This window comes from Scyliorhinus torazame, chromosome 11 (assembly GCF_047496885.1).
Source record: "Scyliorhinus torazame isolate Kashiwa2021f chromosome 11, sScyTor2.1, whole genome shotgun sequence".
NCBI lineage: Eukaryota > Metazoa > Chordata > Chondrichthyes > Carcharhiniformes > Scyliorhinidae > Scyliorhinus > Scyliorhinus torazame.
The window spans coordinates 21,205,724-21,228,678 of NC_092717.1; the positions used below are offsets into that span (position 1 = coordinate 21,205,724).

Genomic DNA, 22,955 nt, shown 5'->3' on the forward strand with positions numbered 1-22,955 from the left:
GGTTAGCTCGCGGGAGAGGAGGAAATCAGGAACAGCACCAGGCCTGGTTAGATAGTAGTGAGGAACTCGCTGACAGAGGCTGTGGGGAAACTTCCAACAAAACCCATCACAAATGACACTTAGATACCTTTCCATTTGATCACGCCCAATATAATGTTAACAATCAAAATGTACAATATGGCCGGGAGCCGGTTTAACTCAGTTGGCTGGACAGCTGGTTCAATTCCTGTACCGACTGAGGTTATTCACAAAGGCCTACCTTCTCAACTTTGCTTCTTGCCTGAGGTGTGGTGATCCTCAGGTTAAATCACCACCAGTCAGCTCGCCCCCTCAAAGGGGAAAGCAGTCGAAGGTCAACTGGGACCATGGCAACTTTACTTCCTAACTTTTGTAATATGAACAATGAATAAACACAACAGTCCATAACCTAGACTTTTCTGAGAACGTTGATTTCTATGTGGTTGTCAGTGAACCTCTGGCACCTGCTTTTTCATGTTGACTGTAACCTCTGGTGTTTTTGGTTTAGTTTGGACGTCATTCTTAGTCTCAACTGGAGTCGACGTAGTGTTCGGAGGCTGACTCGGTGTTGAACTATCCTCAACTGGGGTACCGTCTTCCACAGTTGTTTCTGGTATTGTCAGGTTCTCAGGAATTTCTAGGTCTTTACTTGGTTGTGGACTCTTGGTTGAGGGCAGCACGGTAGCACAAGTGGATAGCACTGTGGCTTCACAGTGCCACGGTCCCAGGTTCGATACCCCGCTGGGCCACGGGGCGGAATCTGCATGTTCTCCCCGTGTCTGCGTGGGTTTCCTCCGGGTGCTCCGGTTTCCTCCCACAGTCCAAAGACGTGCAGGTTAGGTGGATTGGCCATGCTAAATTGCCCTTAGTGTCCAAAAAGGTTAGGAGGGGTTATTGGGTTATGGGGATAAGGTGGAAAGGTTAGGAGGGGTTATTGGGTTATGGGGATAGGGTGGAAGTGAGGGCTTAAGTGGGTGGGTGCAGATTTGATGGGACGAATGGCCTCTTTCTGCACTGTATGTTCTATGTTCTGTGTTGTCTCTGTCTCTTGCAAAATAGTTCTAGTTGCTAAAAGCTGATCAGCATGTCTTCTCCACACTACATCATTCCCAGTTTGAATGGTGGAGGAGACCGATCTGTGCTAAGATGAAGGCAGATGCCACTTCTCACTGGTGGTATAGTTCCCTGCCAATACGCCCTGACCTTTCTTTAGCCCTGCTCTCACGTCGCAAAACCTGACTTTGCCGTTTCTCTTGTCTTGGCAGCTTCAGCGGATCAAACACTGCGTAACTGATGTTTTACCATGAGAACTGCCGGAGAACTTTAGGTTGTCGAATGTGTTGTATTCCTGTATGTCATCAGGCAATGGGTTAGACATTTAGACGATGATCCTTGTTCACAAGTTACCTTCTATGAATGCTTCATCGTCTGAACAAACCTTTCCACCATCCCATTTGTGGTAAGATTGGGTGTGTTGGATTTCGTTCTGCTTTAGATAATTTGTGAATTCTTGCAAAATGAACTGCGGCCCATTGTTGCTAACAGGTTGTTCAGGGTAACCGAACCTTGCAAAAATCTCACCCAGTCTTTCTATTGTTCTCTCCGAGGAAATAGTCTTCATAATTGCGACTTCAGGCCATTTCGAGCACGCGCCTACCACAATGAAAAACATTCATCCTTCGATGGTCACGTATAATCTATATGAATTCTTTGCCATTGCCCTTCTGGCAATTTCTTCATCCGGCTCACTGCTAGAGATGGAATACTGGTGTGCAGCCCCAATATCGTTCTCAGTGGTCGATGATTCATTCGTAAAGTAAATTTCCTTCCATATAGGCATTGGTAAAAATGTTTGATTCCTAAAATAATGCCTCGATCTTCCTTCTCTATCTGTGCACCATTCATTGCACATTAACTGTCTTTTACCATTTGTTTCTTTCTTAATATATATTTAATTCCCCCCCCCCCCAATCTTATCCACCTTTCCTTCACCTTTCTCCTCTTTGCTTCCCCCTTCCCCTCCCCCACATCTACAGTTCATCCTCCGATGTTAGTTTCCCTGTTGTTTGACCTTTCACATCTTTTGTTCTCTCTGGGGACAGCCATTAGCCCTCTTTCCCCATAGTTTCTGTGGCCATTAGCACCCGGTTTCCCTGGGTTTCTGTGGCTATGACTCATCTTTCATCTCACTCCACAGTATACATATTTCCCACTTTCTCTGTCTGTTAGCTTTGACAAAGAGCCAACGTTAGCTCTTTTCTCTCCCTACAGATGCTGCCAGACCTGCTGAGATTTTCCAGCATTTTCTCTTTCGTTTCAGATTCCAGCATCTGCAGTAATTTGCTTTTATCCAACATTCATTGCTGCTTTATTCAAGGATCTTGATGTAAATAATGTTCTTCACCATTGGGTCTTATACGAGAACCCACTACTCCCATCCCACAAGGTGGACCACTCTGGAAGGACCCTCCAGTATGGCGGTTGGGAGGGTCCTCCGGATTACGGTGGCCTGCTGCGTCCTCCACAACAATGCGCAGCAGAGGGGTGATGTGCTGGAGGAGGATGAACATCAGTCCTCATCCGACGAGGAGGATGCGGGGGAGGGTGAGTATGGGCAGGACATGGGGCCCGAGCAGGCACAGGAGGGCGCATAACATGTGCGTCAGGGCCAAGACACAGGGGACACTCTGATCACCTCCAGGTTCATGGTAGAGGGGCGGGAGGACTGGCCAGTGGCATGGACACTGCATCCCACCCCCACCCTGCCAACCCTGCCAGGTGGCTCTAAACATAGCTGCCTGTGAGAGGGCAGCCCTGTCCTGGGCCTTGGCCACCGCCTGCACAGAATGCCCCAGGCCTTGGATATGCTGATGCATGGCCAAAACCCTGGCCCCCCAAGGTCTTCACCACAGACGCCACCCGCTGCGTGTCCAGGTTTTACACGTCGGTGGCAATTTCGAACCTTTGGCCGACGTTTTATGGATTCCAACGCTCAAACTTAATTGAACGGCTTCCTTTGCTGCTAATGGCATAGAGATCATGACTTCTAAAGCCTTCTTTAGGTTTAAGCTGCTTTCTGTTGACAGCATTTTTTGGAACGGTATCCAGCTAATTTCTTCCAAGTAGCTTACAAACCTGTGTGATTGAGTCACCTTCTTGTTGGTTACGTTTATGGAACCTGAACCTCTCGGCGATTACCTAAGGTTTAGGTGAGAAGTTGCCCTGCAATATTTCCACAATCTTTTTATAGGTTTTTGAGCCTGGTTTTTCTGGCTGCACCAGGCTTCACAAGAGGTTTAATGTTTTCCTCCCATGGTACTCAGCAAAGGTGGGATGACAATATCTGCCACAATTTTATTCGCTTGGACAAAATAATCGAATCTTTCAGTATATGAGCTCCACCGCTCGATGCAGTCCTACGGTGCCAAAGATTCCTGCCATTTCTACTATGGAAAAGGCTTGCTTGCCCTTTGTGCCACTAAACGTTTTGTTTTTCAAACAAGGCACTCCTGAGCACAGCCTGTTTCCTTCTGAGTTTTGGACACCCCCAGCTCTAAACTATTGTTGCAGGGTATTTGTTACTCACAGTGCTCCCTGTAGTGTTCCAGATTTTCTGGGCACAGAATGTGGCGCGCTTCTTTTCCATGTTTTTTCCTCTAAAATTTGAATTTGAATTTTGGCTCCTTCAATGGCTGCTCCCAATATTTGGCACTCCTCCTTCGCCAGCTGTGGTGCAGCAACGTTTTTAACTTCCTGATCCTTTTTGGATGTCTGCGCACGAATCAACAATTTTTCTGTTATCTTTTACTTCTCCGGCACTCTGCCAACGTGGTTCCGACCTCGACGCCAGTTTCCGTTGTGGTATTCTTTGTACCTCCAGACCATGGAGGTACAAACAAACAAGAGCTTTATTGAAAAGGTGTTTACTCTACATGCTGTTAGGATAGCCCACGCAAACGGCCGATGATGCCATCAATACATCACGTGATTGGACTCTTAAAGTGGCCTTGTTCCTACTCGGAATCAACAAGAAATATATCCCCTGCATCCAATTATTGAGTCACTATGTGAGCGCTCAATACTGTGACTGATTGACCAACATTTAATTTTGTCGCACCAAAGTCCACTGCCTTATTAAGCTCAAAGGGGGTGAAATATTGCAGGTAATGCAAAAATACAATGAAACGACAGTGGTTTTACACTCAGTTCGATTCTATTACCCATTGACATCAATACAGCAGAGTTCAGGGAAAACGCCTTGTTTTGATACTTGTTGGACAAATCACCCCATATTGATTACTGCTTGGTCAAATATGCACTATCAGATGCTTCTCAACACCTTAACTGATTTGATGCAATTAATTTAATTTCCCTTCCCAGCTTTCCTTTTGGCTTCTCAGTAAAATTGCCAAACGTGTACACAGTTGTAACAGTATTGTCATGTGGACCTGTGTTCACTCTGAACTGAATTATAACTAAGAATATCAGAATTATTCTCAAGATAAGCCAAGGTCCAGCAAGACTCTCTCTTTCTCACAGATAAAAACTGATTTATTTATCTTCTAAACATATCCCTGAATCTTGCTCCTCTCCATGAGCATATTAAAATGCCCAAGCATATTTTCTTTTTTTTAAATACATTTAGAGTGTCCAATTAATCTTTTCCAATTAAGAGGCAATTTAGCGTGGCCAATCCACCAAACCTGCACATTTTTGGGTTGTGGGGGCGAAACCCACGCAAACACGGGGAGAATGTGCAAACTCCACACGGACAGTGACCCAGAGCCGGGATCGAACCTGGGACCTCGACGCAATGAGGCAACAGTGCTGTCCACTGCGCCACCGTGCTGCCCCATATTTTCTTTTTTAATTGGTTCTCGGAAGCTGGGTATCATAGGAAAGGCATACATTATTTGTCCATCCCTTCTACATTTGACATGCTGTTGATGGGCCTTCTTCCCTGAACTGCAGTGTGTGGCAATTTTGTAAACTGAATGGCTTGCTAGGCCAGTTGATTGGGATTAAGAGGCAACCACTTTAGCCTGGGACCATAGTCACATATGTCGTGTTGGGTGCTCTGCTACACAGCCGAACCAACACGGTTGCGGATGGTACAACTCAGTTTTATTACTAACAATATTTACAATGGTAAACTGGTTACTGTGGTTCATTCATTACCCTTGAATCTGTGAACCTATCCCTAACACTATCTTGGAGTGGCACTCAGCACATGGTGGATGTCTGAGTGGCTTGCTGTGAGCTCTGTGCCCTGAGCTGTCTCCTGCTGGAATCAGCGGGAAGTGTTGTGTTCCCCATTTTATAGTTTGTATGCTCTTGCCTGTGATTGGCTGTGGTGTTGTGTGTGTATTGATTGGTCCGTTGATCTGTCTATCAGTATGTATGTATGTTTGCACCATGATGTTTACCTGAATATCATGACACCCCCCCTTTTTTTACAAGAACATGTGCCTATGTGGTTATAAATAGAGATGTGTACTGAGTGCAACTGAATGTGTGTGTGTGCAATATCTACAGCATGTACAGGAGGCTAAACTATATACAAGGGGCGATGTCAGGTGCGACATAGCAACGAGGTTGTACCATAAACAAAACAAGTGGAAATGTTAAACGTCAAAACAAACTCCTGTAACGACAAGGAAAAAGAGAAACATATTAACACAGTGGTATGATACATCAGTGAGTTCAATGTTCAAACAGGCTCATAAGACCAGCCAAGTAGGTGGGCGACGAATTCGGGTTGATCGTTAGGGTGGCACACCATTCATCACCCGGATTGACGCTGTTCACTGGCATCGGCTGGTGGGTCCTGCCTGGAGACATCTGGTTCCTATCAATGACCGCAACACGGGAAGCGTCCCGGTCGTCTGTGTCACTGGTTTGGATGTCGTCTGGGCACGACTTGTAGAACGGAGGCTGAATGGTCCGCACGTCCCTGCGAGGTTGGAGGAATTGGGGAGCATTGGCAGGTTGAGCTTCTCGACAGCAGGCAGCGTAGTGGCCCATCTTGCCACAGCGGAGGCATTGTCGGTTTTTTTTGCCGGACATTGCCGCTTTAAATGTGCCTCCGCAGTTGCCGCGCGTCGTGACGTCATGGCGTTCATTGTGCCTGGCGCATGCACAGTTCGGTCTTGCGTCGAGCATGCCTGCGCATCACGTCCCTCTGCGTCGACGTCTTTGTTGGCGCGCACAAACACGGGAGGCTGCGGAAAGCGCGCAAAATGACCTCCCTCGTCGGGGCCGCGGGCAGGGAGGAACTCGATCGCCTGGACCTGTTCGGCCTCGTAGGACGCCTGCCTTGCCGATTCAGGCGCGTAGGACCCCTGCCGTGCCGATTCGGCCGCTTGAAATTGGGAGTAGCAGCTGGTTGCGTTTTCATGAAGGACACAGGCTTCGATCGCGGAGGCTAGGTTGAGGCCTTTAATTTTGAGGAGCTGCTGACGTAGGGCGCCCGAGGTGACCCCAAAAACAATCTGGTCCCGAATCATTGAATCGGAGGTTGTGTCGTAACCGCAGGACTGCGCGAGGATACGGAGGTGTGTAAGGAAAGATTGAAAGGGCTCATCTTTACCCTGCAGGCGCTGCTGGGAGAGATACCTCTCGAAACTCTTATTTATCTCGACGCTGAAGTGTTGCTCGAGTTTGAGAAGGACTGTCTTGTACTTGGTCTTGTCTTCTCCTTCCGCGAACACCAGGGAGTTGTAGACATGGATGGCATGTTGCCTTGCCGAGGAGAGGAGGAGGGCGATTTATCTGGTGTCCGAAGCGCTCTCCCTTTCAGTGGCTTCTAGGAAGAACTGGAAGCGCTGTTTGAACAGCTTCCAATTGACGCCGAGGTTTCCAGCGATTTGTAATGGCTGGGGCGTGCTGATGGTTCCATGGCGCGGGATGGCGGATTCCTGAGGATTCGTAGGTAGGTCTCACAGTTACCGGGTTCCAAACCTGGTACTATGTCGTGTTGGGTGCTCTGCTACACAGACGAACCAACACGGTTGCGGATGGTACAACTCAGTTTTATTACTGACAATATTTACAATGGTAAACTGGTTACTGTGGTTCGTTCATTACCCTTGAATCTGTGGACTTATCCCTAACACTATCTTGGCATGGCACTCAGCACATGGTGGATGTCTGAGTGGCTTGCTGTGGGCTCTGTGCCCTGAGCTGTCTCCTGCTGGAATCAGCGGGAAGTGTCGTGTTCCCTGTTTTATAGTGTGTATGCTCTTGCCTGTGATTGGCTGTGGTGTTGTGTGTGTATTGACTGGTCCGTTGATCTGTCCATCAGTATGTATGTATGTTTGCACCATGATGTTTACCTGAATATCATGACAACATATAGGCCAGGCTGGAAATGAATCCAAAATCTTTATGATTACGTTTATCAACGTCAGCTTTGAATTTCTACATCGTAAAACTAAATTTGAATTCCCAAACTATTCCATATGAAATGCCTGCAAGCCTCAAATAAAGTAACCTTCACTCCCTTGGGTGGTCAGTTTGGATTGTATACAAAATCATTTCCGGGACGACAATCTTCTTACACCCCCCCCACCCCCGCCGCATCAAATTCCCCTTTACTCTAATTTATGCTGCAGTTGTTTCAGACTTGTGGTGCAGTCGATTTAACCAAATACGATTTAATCAGAAGATTCACACTACCTTTATTTGGATGGTGACTTTTTTGAGATCATCTTCTTGATCTACCGTTAGGTCATCGTCAAAGAATATTTCTAAAGGCGCACATGATTTATGAATAAATTCTTTGAACGTGTTCTTTCTGTCAGGACTGAGATGGTCTTCAACGTATTGTACAATGCTGGCCTGTTGCATGGCAGCATTTGCATTTGCATTGTCATAAACTCTGAAATAAGAAGCTTCAACCATTAACAGATCATGTCACAAAAATCAACTACAAACATAGACATGGAAGAAAACCTTGGACAGATGTCTTCACCCTTTCCACAGAACATGTACAAATACCACATCATGGGCTGTACTTTCTTCCAACTGACCATCCCACCACCTTGTGCATTAATCCCTTGAGAGAAGGTTCTGTCTAAGTGTGTCCTAAGTCATTGGTATTCATTATGCAGTTGACATGTCTCTTTCCTAGCCTCTTATTACATCTCCCCAGACTGTTTTCTGAACTATATTATGACTGTTTAAGCCAGGAGTTCCCAAACTGTGGATCACTGCCCTGAAATAATCGGGGTTGTGGATCACTGCCCTGAAATAATCGGGGTTGTGAGCTCCTCCTCCTCCGAGGCAGTCATGCTGATTATTAAGTGGAGACTCTTGTGGGACCGCCCTTGGACAAGCTCTGGTTTGGAGGGGGTTTCCTCAGAGGATGAGCTTTGAGGACGAGCTCTCTGCTCTCACAGCTCCCTCCACTGCCCCTGACAATTCCGTCCTGATCTCACAAATTCTGCCCGCCCCCCTCCAAGTCGGCCTTAACTACACCACCTTGCACTCTCAAATCCTCCTGAAAGCTCTGACAACTTTGCCACAACTCCCCAATGATAGTGCCTCACCGCCCCCCCCCCCCCCACCCACGCCAGAAGTTCTCACAAATTCCCTCCCATTCCCATTTCTCACATCTTCCTGCCCAGTGCTTTCTCAACATGCATACCCCTCCCCCACACCCCCGCTCTCAAAACTCTACCCTCCCTGACCAATCCACAGCAGTCCCACCCCACGTCTCGTGCAAAAACTCTCAAAATGCTTCAATATCGCAATTTACTCTCACTATCTTTCTAATGAATATCACTGCCTTAATCCTGAAAGTAAGCAAACTTTGCCTCTAATATGTTTGTTCACCTCTCCACTTTTCAGTCCTGCCCTCCAGCAACAATGTGTGTTTATGCAGTGCCTTCAACATAGCGAAATGTCCCCAAGGTATTTCACACAAGCATTATCAAACAGGGAATCCCACCTTCCAAGAACACACCCATCGTCATATCCCACTGAGCATTTAACCATCTTCATTAATACAGTTCCTGTAATCTTCAAACTCATCTGTAAGAAGAGCCAATTGACACAGATGGAATTGCCCTTGCTCGGTGCTTGTTATTCCAACGCATCATACAACGATTGGGAAATACTCCTCTTGACTCTATTTTGCTTCTTAATTTTGAAACTACTGCCGAAAATTCTGAACCCATGCCCTACTTTAAATAAATATCTTACTTCTCCATTATCTTTTCCACAGCAATTTAAAGTCTTGTATATTGTCCTTCCTCAATCTATACTCCACTGAAAAGAAGGTCAACTCTTGAACGATTATGAATTGCCAGAGTGCTATGCTTGGAGGTTTTCCTTTGAAACCCTTTGAATGCACCAGTGGGTTTGTGAAGATAAGCTAAATCGTTACTTGACAGCTGTGGTTATCCAAGGCTCCACAACATTTCAGATTATGCTGTCAGGAGTAAAAATTGAACAGCCAGCCTCAATACATTAATTTACACATGTCTAAAATGTTGGGGCAAGCGATGAGGCAATGCTGGGTGCCAAGTTATTGCCCTTGCAATAACTGGAACTGTCTGATAATGCAGTAGGACCCAGAGCTTATCAATGCTTGTTATTTTCTTAATTATTTTAAAAGATTTGCAAATATGGAGAGATGTACTTCAAAGGAGAAGCATTTATTCAGTTCTGCTCCTGCTGTGCCCTGGTAATGGCCACCTCAGAAATGTAAGTAGGGGGGGATTCTGGCAGGGATTTGCAGAAGTTATGTCAGAGGTCCTGGAAGGAAGGGTAACTCCGAGTCCAGAATTGGCAATATTTGGGATATCGGAAGATCCGGGGGTCAAGAGGGGGAGGGAGGCCGATGTTTCTGCCTTCTTCTCAATGGTGGCCCGGAGACGGATTTTGCTGGGATGGAGGGACTCGGAGCCCCTGAAGTCAGGAGTGTGGGTCAGCGATATGGCAGGTTTTCTCAGTCTGGAGAAAATTAAATTTGCTTTGAGAGGACCAATTCAAGGGTTCCCCCTGAGATGGCTGCCGTTCATAGACTACTTGAAAATCTCTTATTGTCACGAGTAGGCTTCAAATGAAGTTACTGTGAAAAGCCCCTAGTCGCCACATTCCGGCGCCTGTTCGGGGAGGCTGGTACGGGAACTGAACCATGCTGCTGGCCTGCCTTGGTCTGCTTTAAAAGCCAGCTATTTAGCCCTGTGCTAAACCAGCCCCTTTGAAAACTTCAAGGAAAATTGAACAGTAAGGGGGATGAGGGAAAAAGGGGTGGGGGGGGGGTAGGAAAACAGGAGGCATGGCAATGTTACAACGGGACAGAGAATACAGTTTATGGGTAGCTAGGGAATAGAGTGGGGAGAGTAGGGGGTGTTTTTCTGTAGGTTGTTTTTTTTTACGTGGGTCGGCCTGCGCGGTTGTTTAAGAAATGTGAATGTTAAACTGTGAAAATTACAAATGCTTCAATAAAATATTTTCTAAGAAAAAAAGAAATGTAAGTAGAGTATCTCCAATGTGGACTATATTCATTAACATGGTTCTCTCCAAACAACCTACCAGACTATCAAATATGGCAGTGAATGGCTCCAGTAATTGGGTACCCAAAGTATCAGCCATCAGTCATAGCATTTGTGTGAAAATGCGTTTTTTGCATTTCTTCACTCCCTGCCTTTGGGCTTCTTTGCATATCACCATGGAAATGTCACTCTATTCATGACACTGCAGTTCTGTAAGTCCCCCCAGGAGGTCTACAATGATGTTGGAGACTCGCTGTTGTAAATTATCCAACAGCTGCTGCATTTACTCATGGTACAGTCAAAGAATGTGGCAAACAATGAAAACAAGCTTTTGTAGATCACAAACGAGTCCGGACCCAGTAGATTTCGGAAAACTTGCTTCATTAACACACTCTAGTATTTACAATAGACGCCAGATCCCAGCCGTGTCTGAACTGTCGGTACCATACCTGGCCAGCTTTATACAGAACTCAACTGTGGATGATTTAGGGTTCCCTACCCCTTTAATGGAGGAGCTCATATTCGCGAGACTCACGGGAGATTGATTGCTCCAACCCCACAGGACTCATGCAGGTTACAACACAAGCCCATGACAATGACAATTTTTTGTCTATACTTATGACATGTGATACGGCTTTGCACCTTGGCCAGATGTTTTTCATTTATGTTCGGCCGCTTTTACTTGTGAGTTATAATTCACCTATTGCACCTTTCTCAACTTCATTCTCTGGGCTCTCTAGTGTAATAATAGCCGTGCTGATGGCAGTGAACGCACTTGCCAAACCTGTTGTGAAGTGCCGTTCTGCTATGAAGCCACTACAACCAAATCTGATCATGTTCTTGCTTCTTATCTAATGAAGGCCCCACTGAGGTCCATCAATGTGCTCAGGATCGGGAAGCAGGACGAGTTTCCCTCCCCTGCCCCACAAATTCTACGATGTGTCATATCACCGACATTGCCACCCAAGGTCTGTATCAGTAACTGTAACAAACCGCTTGCATTAACCCAATGACGTCACATTATATGCCACGTCTTAAATATTTTTCACAAAACTTACCTTTGGAACGTGTCTGAAAGCAGAGCAATCAGAAGATTGATACAAAGAATGCTCGAGACCCCAAGGAATGTTCCGCAGAGAAAATAGGCCATTACTGGGTCCTTTACATACATATCCTCAAACCGATAATCATCAACCAGAGTAATACGAAAGACAGTGAACATCATCTGAGGCAGAGTGGTCATATTTGATACTAACCCTAGAAACATAAAAATTATGGAAGATAACAGATCATAGAACCATAGAGTGGTTATAGCACAGAAGGAGACCATTTGGCCCATCAGATCCATTCTGGCTTTCTGCAAGACCAACTCACCTAGTCTCACTCTCCCGTCTTTTCCCTGGAACCCTGCAATTTTCAACTAATTGCCTAATTTTCTTTTGAAAGCCATGATTTAATCTGCCTCCACTCCGCTAATGCATTTGAGGTCCTAACCACTCACGGCATAAAAAACGTTTTTCCTCATATTGCTTCTATTGCCAATCACATTAAATTGGTGCACTCTGGTGCTTGATTCTTCCACCAATGGGAACATTTTCTCCGACCTACTCTTTCCAGTCCCTTCATGACTTTGAACCGCTCCACCAAATCTCTTCTTAATTTTCTCTTCTCCAAGGAAAACATCCTCAGCTTTTCAAACATCCTCAGCTTTTCCAATCTATCCAGATAACTTAAGTTCCTCATCCATGACACTTTCTTGCAACTCTTAGCTGCGCCCTTTCTAAGGTCTTCACATCTTTCCTAAAAAGTACCCAGAACTGGATACAGTACTAAATTTAAAGTGTTTTACAAATTTATTTTAATTCCTTGCTTTTGAAATGAAATGAAATGAAAATCGCTTATTGTCCCGAGTAGGCTTCAATTAAGTTACTGTGAAAAGCCCCTAGTCACCACATTCCGGCGCCTGTTCGGGGAGGCTGGTACAGGAATTGAACCGTGCTGCTGGCCTGCCTTGGTCTGCTTTAAAAGCCAGCGATTTAGCCCAGTGTGCTAAACCAGCCCCATGTACACTATGCTTAAACTTTGTTGACAAGCCTCTTGTGTGGCACTTTATCAAATGCCCATTGGAAGTCCATGTTCATAATATCAACCGCTTTGCTCCCATCCATCATCTCTATTGCATCTCTGGGGTGGATTCCCAAAGTTTTATTGCATCCCTCAGCACATCGTCCTGAACCTTGGAATGTGCTAGTTTGCAGCACACTGTTGAGGACAACTCTTTGCGCTGGAAGACCAGCAAGTTTCGGACAGACAAAAGAGTGCTGATCACTGAATTGATGGTCTTCCAGCCACAGTTGATGCTTATCGTTCTTCACAGTGCTGCACGAGATGAACCTTGACAAACACCACTATTCCTCCAGATACTCTTTGCAAAGGCACATTCTATAAGGCATGGGACAACAGTTTCTTCCCCACCACAGCCACCTCGAGAACAGGCCGTGCAGGGGGGGGAGAGCAGGCAGGAAACATCTGACAGGGTGGTCCCTTCTCATCATCAACCAAGCTGCACCTTGGTGCTTGTTTGAAAGTTCTGGCGATAAGGCTTTCTGCCAAGTGACACTGACAATCTGCTCAGGGAGCCTTCCGACAGGATCTAACATCTATTACCACAGGGTATCTTGGACATTACGTGTGTCGCACTGCTTGCTGTACTTGTGGTCAAAAGTGTTTTTCCACATAAACTTTTCCATGAGGGATAGTTAGTCCAACTGCTTGCAGCATTCCGCAACCAGCATTTCCGACCTATTCCAATTCCCCTTGAAAAGGTAGCGCTTAGCCACCTTCTTGCATTCCATGTGGTGTAGTTACACTGTTAGGAAGAGAGTTCCAGGATTTTTAGCCAGTGATGGTGAAAGAGCTGAGACATTGGGGTTAATTTTATTGGGGCATTTAGAGGAGGGGGGCATTTTGGGTGTGTGTGTGATATTGCTCACACCCCCAAGACACCCCCAAGAAAAGACAGCCGGCAGCTTGCCGAGTTTGAAACAGGCTGCTCTGTCGCTACAATACAAGGCACTTTGTCAAATGCCTTTTGGATGTCCATGTAGAACACATCAATCTCATTACCCTAACTAACCCATCAAAAGATCAAGCAAATCCCAGTTCAATGCAATTTTCCCTTTGCAAATCTGTACTGCCTTTCCTTCATTTTCTTTGGGGAATCAGGAAGTAAGTTACTTGCCTCAGAACATGTCACTGCTGATACATGTGAAGCCTCTGTCACTTTGATCTTCACAGCGGGTCTGCCTGCACTCCCACCCCCTGTCCCCTATGCACAGTGGTCCAAGATCAAAAGCCCTCGATGCAAATGCAGGTTAGAGCGTGGGTCCAAGCGCGTTGTCAGCAGAAAGACAGGAGGCAAACTTTGTGAGATCCTGAGGAGCACCAGAGCTTTCCTCACAGTGAGTGATCGCCTCTCCTGCCTTGTATAGTAACTCACTGACAGAGTTGACACAGGCCCATCACCCTGGAGTGATGTCACACAGATCCGAGAATGAGAGAAACAGGGTGGTCGGGAGGGGGCGGTGTGATGGGGGTGGGGAAACGGGAGGGGAGGGAAATGGGGGATAAGAAGGAAATAGGGGTGTGGGTGGTGTTGAGCTGATGAACACAGCCTCATCCTCGGAGAATCTGGAGATGATGTGGGCCTCCGTGGTCCTCCTCGCATGTCGGAACATCGCCACAGCCTGCCCTCCATCTTCCGGCTCCTCCTTGGGTTTGTCCTCCAGGTCTGTCTCCTCCTCAGATGAGGCCACATGTCCCTTCACCTCCCCCTCTTCCACTTCCACCAGCAAATCACCTCGCTGTTGGATTGGATATGGGTTTGCGTTTATTCGATTTGGCTTTATTGTCACGTGTGCCGAGGTACATGAAAAGTACTGCTCTGCGTATAGTCTGGACAGATTGTTCATGAAAAACATAGAGGGGAGGGGGAATTCTCAGTTTCTGAGACTATGGCTGGTTTCTCCGATTCTGCGGCTATGTCCGCAGGATCCGTCTGGCCTTGCAACCAAAAAGTCAGCGCCGCCCCCGCACCGATCCTCTGCCCGGTGCACGGCACATAAAGTCATGGCTTTACCTGCGGATACGGCCACAGAATGGCCGGGTCCGTGGCCACATGTTCAAGGCACCGGCCACGCTGTACAACATGGCGCCGGCTGCAAGCGGACTCGGCCTGCCAAAAACGACCCCCCTGTAGCCCCCCTTGACACCCCCACCAGTGCCCCCCAGCCACCGCTGAAGCCCCCCCCCCCCCGCCAGCGGAACAACTCCACCCCCCCCACCCCCCCCCGACTGTGACGATGCTGGATACAGTCCGCAGCCACCACGCGAGGTCCCCGAACGATGTGAGGACATGCGCCTCACTCTGTCAGGGACTCAGCCCATCGGGGCGGAGCATCGGGAGAGGGCGTCAGGTAACGTCCTGAGGCCATCCCGACGGTGTGTGGCGTACTCCTCGAGTTCGCTGTTTTTGAGGGGGCGGAGCATCGGAAAAACGCCGCTGTCCCCGATTCCAGCGTAAAAACGCATTCTCCAACCGATCACTCAACGCGATTTTGCCATCAGCGATCGGAGAACCCAGCCCTAAGTGTTGATGCCAATGCAGATTACGTGGATTTTTACAACGGAAAAACCGGCGCCACATCTGGACTGATCCCACTACCGTTGTGGGACTAGCACCGGTGGCGCGTGGAACACAATCGATTCCAATGACAAAATGGTGAAGGATTCGTCGAGTCCGTGATCGACACTCGGGAGGCTGACAAGCTGCAGCCACACGTACACATTACACTCCCCACACACACTTATCAAACCAACAAGATGTCACTGGTTGCTCGGGAGTGCGCCCATATAGCTGATGGGTCAGCTGGGGTCAGAGGGCATCCAGGTACCCTGGAGGGACACGCATACGCCCCGTGCCACTAAGTTCACAGTGGACTGTTAGCTGTGTGCGCAGCTGCATTGTTGTCTTGCCGGCTGCGGTAATAGTGCTCCTTCCCCTTCCCCCAGACCCCACATCCCACCCCCTGGCCACCAGGCACTACTCCCCCCCCCTCCCCCACCCCCCCAGCCCTGGCAGAAGCCCCCCCGGCCAGCGGCACAGCTGCCAGCAAACTATAGCGATGTTGAACACCTTGCATACCCCCTCCCTCTCAATCACTCCCGGATGCATCTGACAGCATATGCCTGCGAGGTGCCACACGGGTTCCCACTCAAGCCCTGGAATGACCCGTTGACACAGACGTTGAGGGCCAGTTGTGCTGGCAAACCTGGCTTTGTACACTCACCCCAGGCCACATCAAAGGCACCGGGACCCCAGACTCTGCCGGGAACATTCGGGAGGTTGTGCCCTCCACTCATCCTCACACTTACCCTTTGGCCGCAAGAGGATCCTCAGTGGTGAAGCCCTGCTCTTTAGTGGTCGATTGTTGCCAGTTGCCTCCATGGTGTAGAAGCTCCTAGAGTTCAGGCACACAGTTTAGGCATCAAAGGTTGCTGGACATACAGTGCAGCACTCATCCTCTGAAACATGGCACCTGTGTCCTCTTGAGAGTTGAGGAGCATGAAATGCTCTCACAACTAACAATACTAATTCCTCATTTGAAGTAGACTTCAGCTGTGAAGCTAAAGGCTGCTCAGGGTCAAAGAGGGTGAAATTGACTTCAGGATAGAAGCTGCTGCAGGGCTCTGTCCTGGGAGAGTTTGGCAGGACAGACAAGCTGCGGCTGTGGTTGCCTCTGTTATGGGTCTCCACAATATTTAAAGAGGGCTTGAATGCTTTACAGAGGCAAAGCCCTTCACCCCCCCCCCCCCCCCAGCCCAGGGGCGACCCCTGACCTGGAGCGCTTCAGCACCCCGACCAAGCCCAACCCCCCTACTCCGTACTCACGGATCGAGGCGCCATTTTGAAATACCGCCCTGAATTTTCAATGCCCCTCAGCCATTCCACCACGACCTCCGTACCCCCTCACTGCATCCAACTTACCTCTTACGGGGCCCTCGACCCTCCCTCACCCCACCTCTTAAGGGGGCACCCCCGGGCTGGATCCCTGGTACGTACCACCTGGCACCTGGGCACCTTGTACTGCCAGCCTGCACCCTAGAACTGCCAAAGTGCCTGGGCACCAGCGGAAGTGCCAAGATACCACTCTGCCCAGAGCCTTACCACCTGGCAGACTCTAAAGGCCTGTAGACCCCCCCAGGTGCCGTTAAGCCTGGTCCACGTTTGTGTGGCACAGACACATGGGCGAGAGCCGGATCACGCTCGCGAGACGTTTCGAGTGTCACGAATCTCGCGAGAGGCCTCTCACGAGATTCAATGGCCTAGTTTCGTCCCCAAGTCAGGCGCGAAAAGGCCATTAAATCGCACCTCTTGTTTTAGAAAACATGGCATCATGCTCTTTGCTGTCACTGGGACAAAATCCTGGAACTCCCCCCTAACAGCACAGTGGGTATACCTACACCTCAAGGACTGCAGCGATGCAAGAAGGCAACTCACCACCACCCTCTGAAGAGCATCTAGGGATGGGCAATAAATGCTGGCCTAACCACATCCCGTAAATTAATTATTTAAAAATCAGTCACAATGAGCATGTACTGCTAACTCACTAATGTTATCGACATCCTCCACCCTTCTTATCTCATCCTATAACCTGCTGTCATCATTCTACATATAGAGTTTCCAGCACATCCAGATTTTCAATGCTCTCCTCCATCTATTCGATGGCTCACGCCAGACCATTTCACTTTCTGTCTACCCTCTTGGAATATCAAATTAATCTTCCTCAATTCCCAAATTCTCCTGACAGATAAAGTTGCTCCTGCCACCCCTGTTCTTCAGGTTATCTTTATTACCCTTTCACAGTGAAATAGTTCCTACTTTTTGGGTGAGTCATGATTCTGTAATCCTTAAAACTTTAGTAGCTTTCAGTGTTCTGCTGAAAGGGTTGAAATTTCCCTTTTAATGAGAAATAGGAGAGTGCTTGTTAATGGCCCACTAATGAAACTGTATTGGCAGAAATTGCTCCTTTACAGTCGCGCCCTTCTGCAATCTTAACTATAGCTAATTAATTGTTGAGAAATATGGGCATTTACTAGTCCTTTGTCTAAAAGAGATATATTGTCCTCTTAACTCAACAAATTGCTAAAATGCGATTTCCGTCTAATAATCTGCAGGACTTACCACCAAATATGATCCAAAATGCACACGCAAAAGGAATGTAAAACTCTCCATAAATAAAGAGGAACTTCAAGAGGTCGATGATAATCTTCCCAAGCATTACAATGAAAGGTCCCAGAGCCCTAAAATTAGAAAATTAATACGATACAAATAAATATGTTACAGTTTAGTCGGATGAATAAGCAGCCACATACTGCCTGGATGTGAAGAATCTAAATGTAATGGAGAAGCAAAGGGATCTAGGGGTACAGGTATACATAAAACCAAAAGTAGTGATGCAGGTTAATAAGGCCATTAGAAAGCAAACCAATGAGTGGGTCCATTTCAAGAGGGATAGAATTGGACAGCGGAGAAGTTATGTTAAACATTATGTTAATATTTATGACCACGTTACCACTGGCTGGACCACAGAGAATTGTGTACAGTTCTGGTTTCCGTGCTACAAGAAGGACAATAGAGCCAAGGATTTGCAAGGGCAAAACCAGAATTGAGAGGATATATTTATCTGCAATGGTTTAAATGACTGGGGCGCTTTTCATTATAAAAGAGAAGGCTAGGTGGTAACATAATAGTCTTTAAAATTATGAAGGGGTTTGTTAAGCAAAGGTAGAGATGTTTCCTCTTGTGTAGGAGTCCTAACCTCAGGGCTATAAATATGAGATAGTCACTAATAAATTAATAATTGAAAATTCAGGAGAAACTCCTTTAACCAAAGATTCCCAAGTATGTGGAACATGCCACCACAGGGAATAGATGAGGTGCATTGCACAGATGCATTTAAAGGGAAGTTAGTTAAGCACATGAGGGAGAAAGGATATGTTGATACAGTTAAATGAAAAGTGGCTCTGGAGGCTTGTGTGGGGCATGAACTCTGGGAGAGATCAATACGGCTAAATATAGACTCAATGCAAATCTACGTATAAAAAATTAATACTAACTTTTAAAATAGTGACTCTGGATATAATTCAGCTGCGATTGTCAAAAATCGCATCAACATTAAATGTATACAAGAAAAATGGCAAGAGGTTGGTGCTTGACTGTAACTTGCCATTTGGAGAGGGTGGGAATTCACACAGACTTTACACTCTAATAGAAAATATTCTCAAATCTTTAATCCTTGATCCTTATGAAATTAAGTTATCACTAGCAACAACATGGCAAATTTTCCAACAGACAGTCACACTTACAGAAGTGCATGATGGTTTTGTATACATGTGTATTATATATGAAAGATCATTCACCTGAAACATTAACTCTGTTTCTCTCTCCACACGTGCTGCTTGACCTGCTGAGTATTTTCAACATCCCAAGGCGCGGGATCTAACGGCTTCGCATCGGAGAACCGGAGAGGGTGCCGTTTAGCACTGGTTTCCACAAACGTGGACCAGGCGTACCAGCGTTTGTGGGGGCTCGCCCAGGTGATCGGGAACCCCTGGTGTCATAATATACACCAGTATATCATGGTGCAGACACACACTGATGGACACACAGTGGGACCAATCAACACACACAACATTGCAGCCAATCACCAGTTAGAGCACACGCACTATAAAGACAGGGGGCATCAGAGTTCCCGCTCATTCGAGCTGCAGCTAGATAGTAGGACAGCCTGCAGCACAGACATTCACCATGTGCTGAGTGCATCGATTGGTTAGGACAAGGTAAAGGTCTTTAGTTAAAGCTAGTATCGTGTTAGCCCACAGTCAGAGTATGTTAAACAGTTAATGATTCAATAAAATAGTGTTGCACTATTTCAAGTGTTGGTGACCTGTATGTGTTCCACGGATCCAGAGCGCCCAACACAACATGATACCAGGAGTTGAGGGATATTAGCACTTCTTTGACCTACCTGCAAGTGATCTGCCTTCCGCCAGCATTCCGTCATCCTGCAACATGGACAACATCTGCCCACCGCCGCCGCTCCGCATCGCCGGCAACCTTGGGGCCAACTGGAAGATATTCAAACAGCACGTCCAGCTCTTCCTTGAGGCTACAGACAGGGAGGACGCCTCGGACACCAGGAAGATTGCTCTCCTCCTTTCCACGGCCGGGGACCATGCCATCCACATTTTCAATTCTCTCACCTTTGTGGATGATGAAGATAAAACAAAGTTCAAGACGGTCCTCCTCAAGTTTGACACTCACTGCAGAGTAGAGGTGAATGAAAGTTTTGAGCGCTACGTGTTCCAACAGCGTTTGCAGGGTAAGGATGAACCCTTCGCATCCTTGTGCAGTCTTGCAGCTACGGGCCCACCTCCGACTCCACGATACGCGACCAGATCGTTTTCGGTGTTCAGTCGGATCCCCTATGACAGCAGCTCCTCAAAGTAAAGCAGCTCACCCTAGCGACCGCCATTGAGACCTGTGTCTCCCACATCCAAGCAGCTGAAACGGCACGGCAAGGTCCCCACGAGGCGGAACGGGTCCAAGCAATTGAGCAACTCCAGGGCCTCAGCCTGGATGAGGGCGGCCATTTTGCGCGCTTTTCGCGGACTCCCGCGCTTGTGCGCACCAAATGAGGGGATGGCGACGTCGAAGAACGTAATGCGCAGGCGCGCACCACGCACGACCGCACCGTGCATGCGCGGTGGTGCAGCGAACGTGCTGACGCTGCGACGTGCGTCAACTGTGGCACCGTCCATTTAAAACGGCAATGTCCTGCCAAATCTCGACAATGCCTAAAATGTGGCAGACTTGGCCACTATGCTGCCTTCTGCCAAGCAGCTCAGCCTGCCAATTCATATCGCTTCAGCCAGCCTCGCAGGAATGTCCAGGCAATTCAACCCATGGTCACCGAGTCCGATGCGGACCTCCCACACAGCAGTGACACCAAGGACCCGAAGGCGCCTTTTCGAGTCGGTATCGTGACAAAAAACAGGGTGTCCCCGAAGCAAAGACACCAGCTGCTATCGGTATACAGCATCGATCCAGACGATGAGTGGTGTGCCACCCTGGCGGTCAACCGGTCCCAAATACGATTCCGCCTGAACACTGGTGCCTCTGCCAATCTCATTGCGCGGTCTGACTGCCAAAGCCTTTGTGCCAAACCAGCCATCCTTCCATCAACCTGCCAGCTATTGGATTACAATGGCAATGCCATTGATGCCAGCGGCTCGTGCCAACTTGAAGTGACGCACAGGTCACGCAAAGCCATCCTTCCTTTTGAAATCGTGGGCTCATCGAAAGCCTCCCTGCTTGGCGCGCGGGCATGCAAGCTGTTGAACCTAGTTCAGAGAGTTCACTCTCTCGCTCCTGATGACACGTCTGCCTTTCAGGACACTGACTTCAGGGCGCAACTCGACGCCATCATCAACCAGCACCACAATGTCTTCGAAGGCATGGGCACGCTCCCATATACCTACAAGATCTTATTGAAACAGAATGCCACACCTGTGGTGCACGCACCTCGCAGGGTCCCAGCACCCCTTAAGGACCGCCTCAAGCAGCAGCTGCAGGATCTCCAGGATCAAGGAGTGATTTCCAGAGTCACGGAATCAACCGACTGGGTCAGTTCCATGGTATGTGTGAAAAAGCCTTCCGGCGAATTGAGAATTTGCATTGATCCCAAGGATCTAAATCGCAATATCATGAGGGAGCATTATCCAATTCCCAAGCGCGAAGAGATCACATGCGAGATGGCTCTTCACCAAACTAGACGCCTCAAAAGGATTCTGGCAAATCCAGCTCGACAAATCCAGCAGGAAACTGGGAACATTCAATACCCACTTTAGCAGATATTGTTACAACAGGATGCCGTTTGGGATCATATCTGCTTCAGAGGTGTTCCATAGGATTATGGAACAAATGATGGAAGGCATTGAAAGTGTTCGCGTCTATGTCGATGACATAATCATTTGGTCCACCACCCCGCAGGAGCATGTCAGTCGCCTCCAGCGCGTATTCAAACGCATACGTTGGCAGGGCCTACGACAGGGCCAAATGCTCTTTTGGTCAGACGGAACTCAAGTTCCTGGGGGACCACATCTCCCAGTTGGGTGTGCAGCCGGATGCGGACAAGGTAGCTGCTATCACAGCTATGAAAACACAAGAGGACAAAAGGCAGTCCTCCGGTTTCTGGGCATGGTCAATTTTTTAGGGAAGTTCATCCCTAACCTCGCCTCTCATACCACGGCTCTCAGGAACCTGGTCAGGAAGACGACAGACTCCCAATGGCTCCCTGCCCACGAGCGCGAATGGAGAGAACTCAAAACCAAACTCACCACGGCCCCGGTCTTAGCTTTCTTTGATCCAGCAAAAGAGACCAAAATTTCGACCAATGTCAGCCAATCAGGCATTGGGGCAGTGCTCCTGCAACACGATGAGGCCTCATCATGGGCCCCTGTTGCATATGCGTCACGTGCCATGACCCCCATGGAACAGCGCTACGCGCAGATAGAAAAGGAGTGCCTGGGCCTTCTGACCGGTGTGGTTAAATTTCACAATTATGTGTACGGACTTCCTCAATTCACCGTCGAGACCGACCATCGCCCGCTGGTCAATATAATACAGAAAGACTTGAATGACACAACGCCTCGCCTCCAGCGTATTCTTCTCAAGCTCCAGCGACATGACTTCCAGCTGGTATACACCCCAGGCAAAAACCTCATCATTGCTGACGCTCTCTCCAGGGCAGTCAACACTCCATGTGACCCGCGGGATTCGTCTGCCAGGTTGACGCTCATGTGGCCTTCGTGGCCTCCAATCTACCTGCCACGGATGAACGCCTCATCCATATTTGCGCGAGACGGCGGCTGACCCTTTGCTACAGCGTGTCATGCGCCACCTAACAGAAGGGTGGCTCAAGGGCCAATGCCCTCAGTTTTATAATGTCAGAGATGATCTGGCGGTACTAGACGGGGTTCTTCTGAAACTGGACCGCATTGTCATCCCGCATAGCAAGTGCCAGCTCGTCCTGAAACAGCTACACGCGGGCCACCTTGCTGTGGAAAAGTGCCGCATTCGGGCCTGAGAGGCAGTGTACTGGCCCGGCATTAATGAAGACATAGCCAACACAATGCTCAACTGACCCACTTGTCAGCACTTCCAGCCGGCCCAGCCACGTGAGACCCTGCAGCCCCATGAGTTGGTCACGTCACCTTGGACCAAGGTGGGCATCGACCTGTTCCATGCGCTGGGTAGAGACTATGTCCTGATCGTGGACTACTTTTCAAATTACCCGGAGATGATACGGTTGC

At 48.1% G+C, this 22,955-nt stretch overlaps 1 protein-coding gene across 1 annotated transcript in view; it reads right to left on the reverse strand.

Annotated features, from left to right (window-relative positions):
• Positions 1–22,955, reverse strand: part of LOC140385165 (uncharacterized) — a 126,017-nt gene that overhangs the window by 12,452 nt on the left and 90,610 nt on the right. Inside the window, exons 16-18 of the mRNA XM_072467028.1 lie at positions 17,764–17,882; positions 11,579–11,777; positions 7,696–7,897 (exon numbers count right to left, since the gene is read on the reverse strand). Of these exons, the coding sequence (XP_072323129.1) occupies positions 7,696–7,897; positions 11,579–11,777; positions 17,764–17,882 (520 nt within the window). The remainder of the gene's footprint in view (positions 1–7,695; positions 7,898–11,578; positions 11,778–17,763; positions 17,883–22,955) is intronic.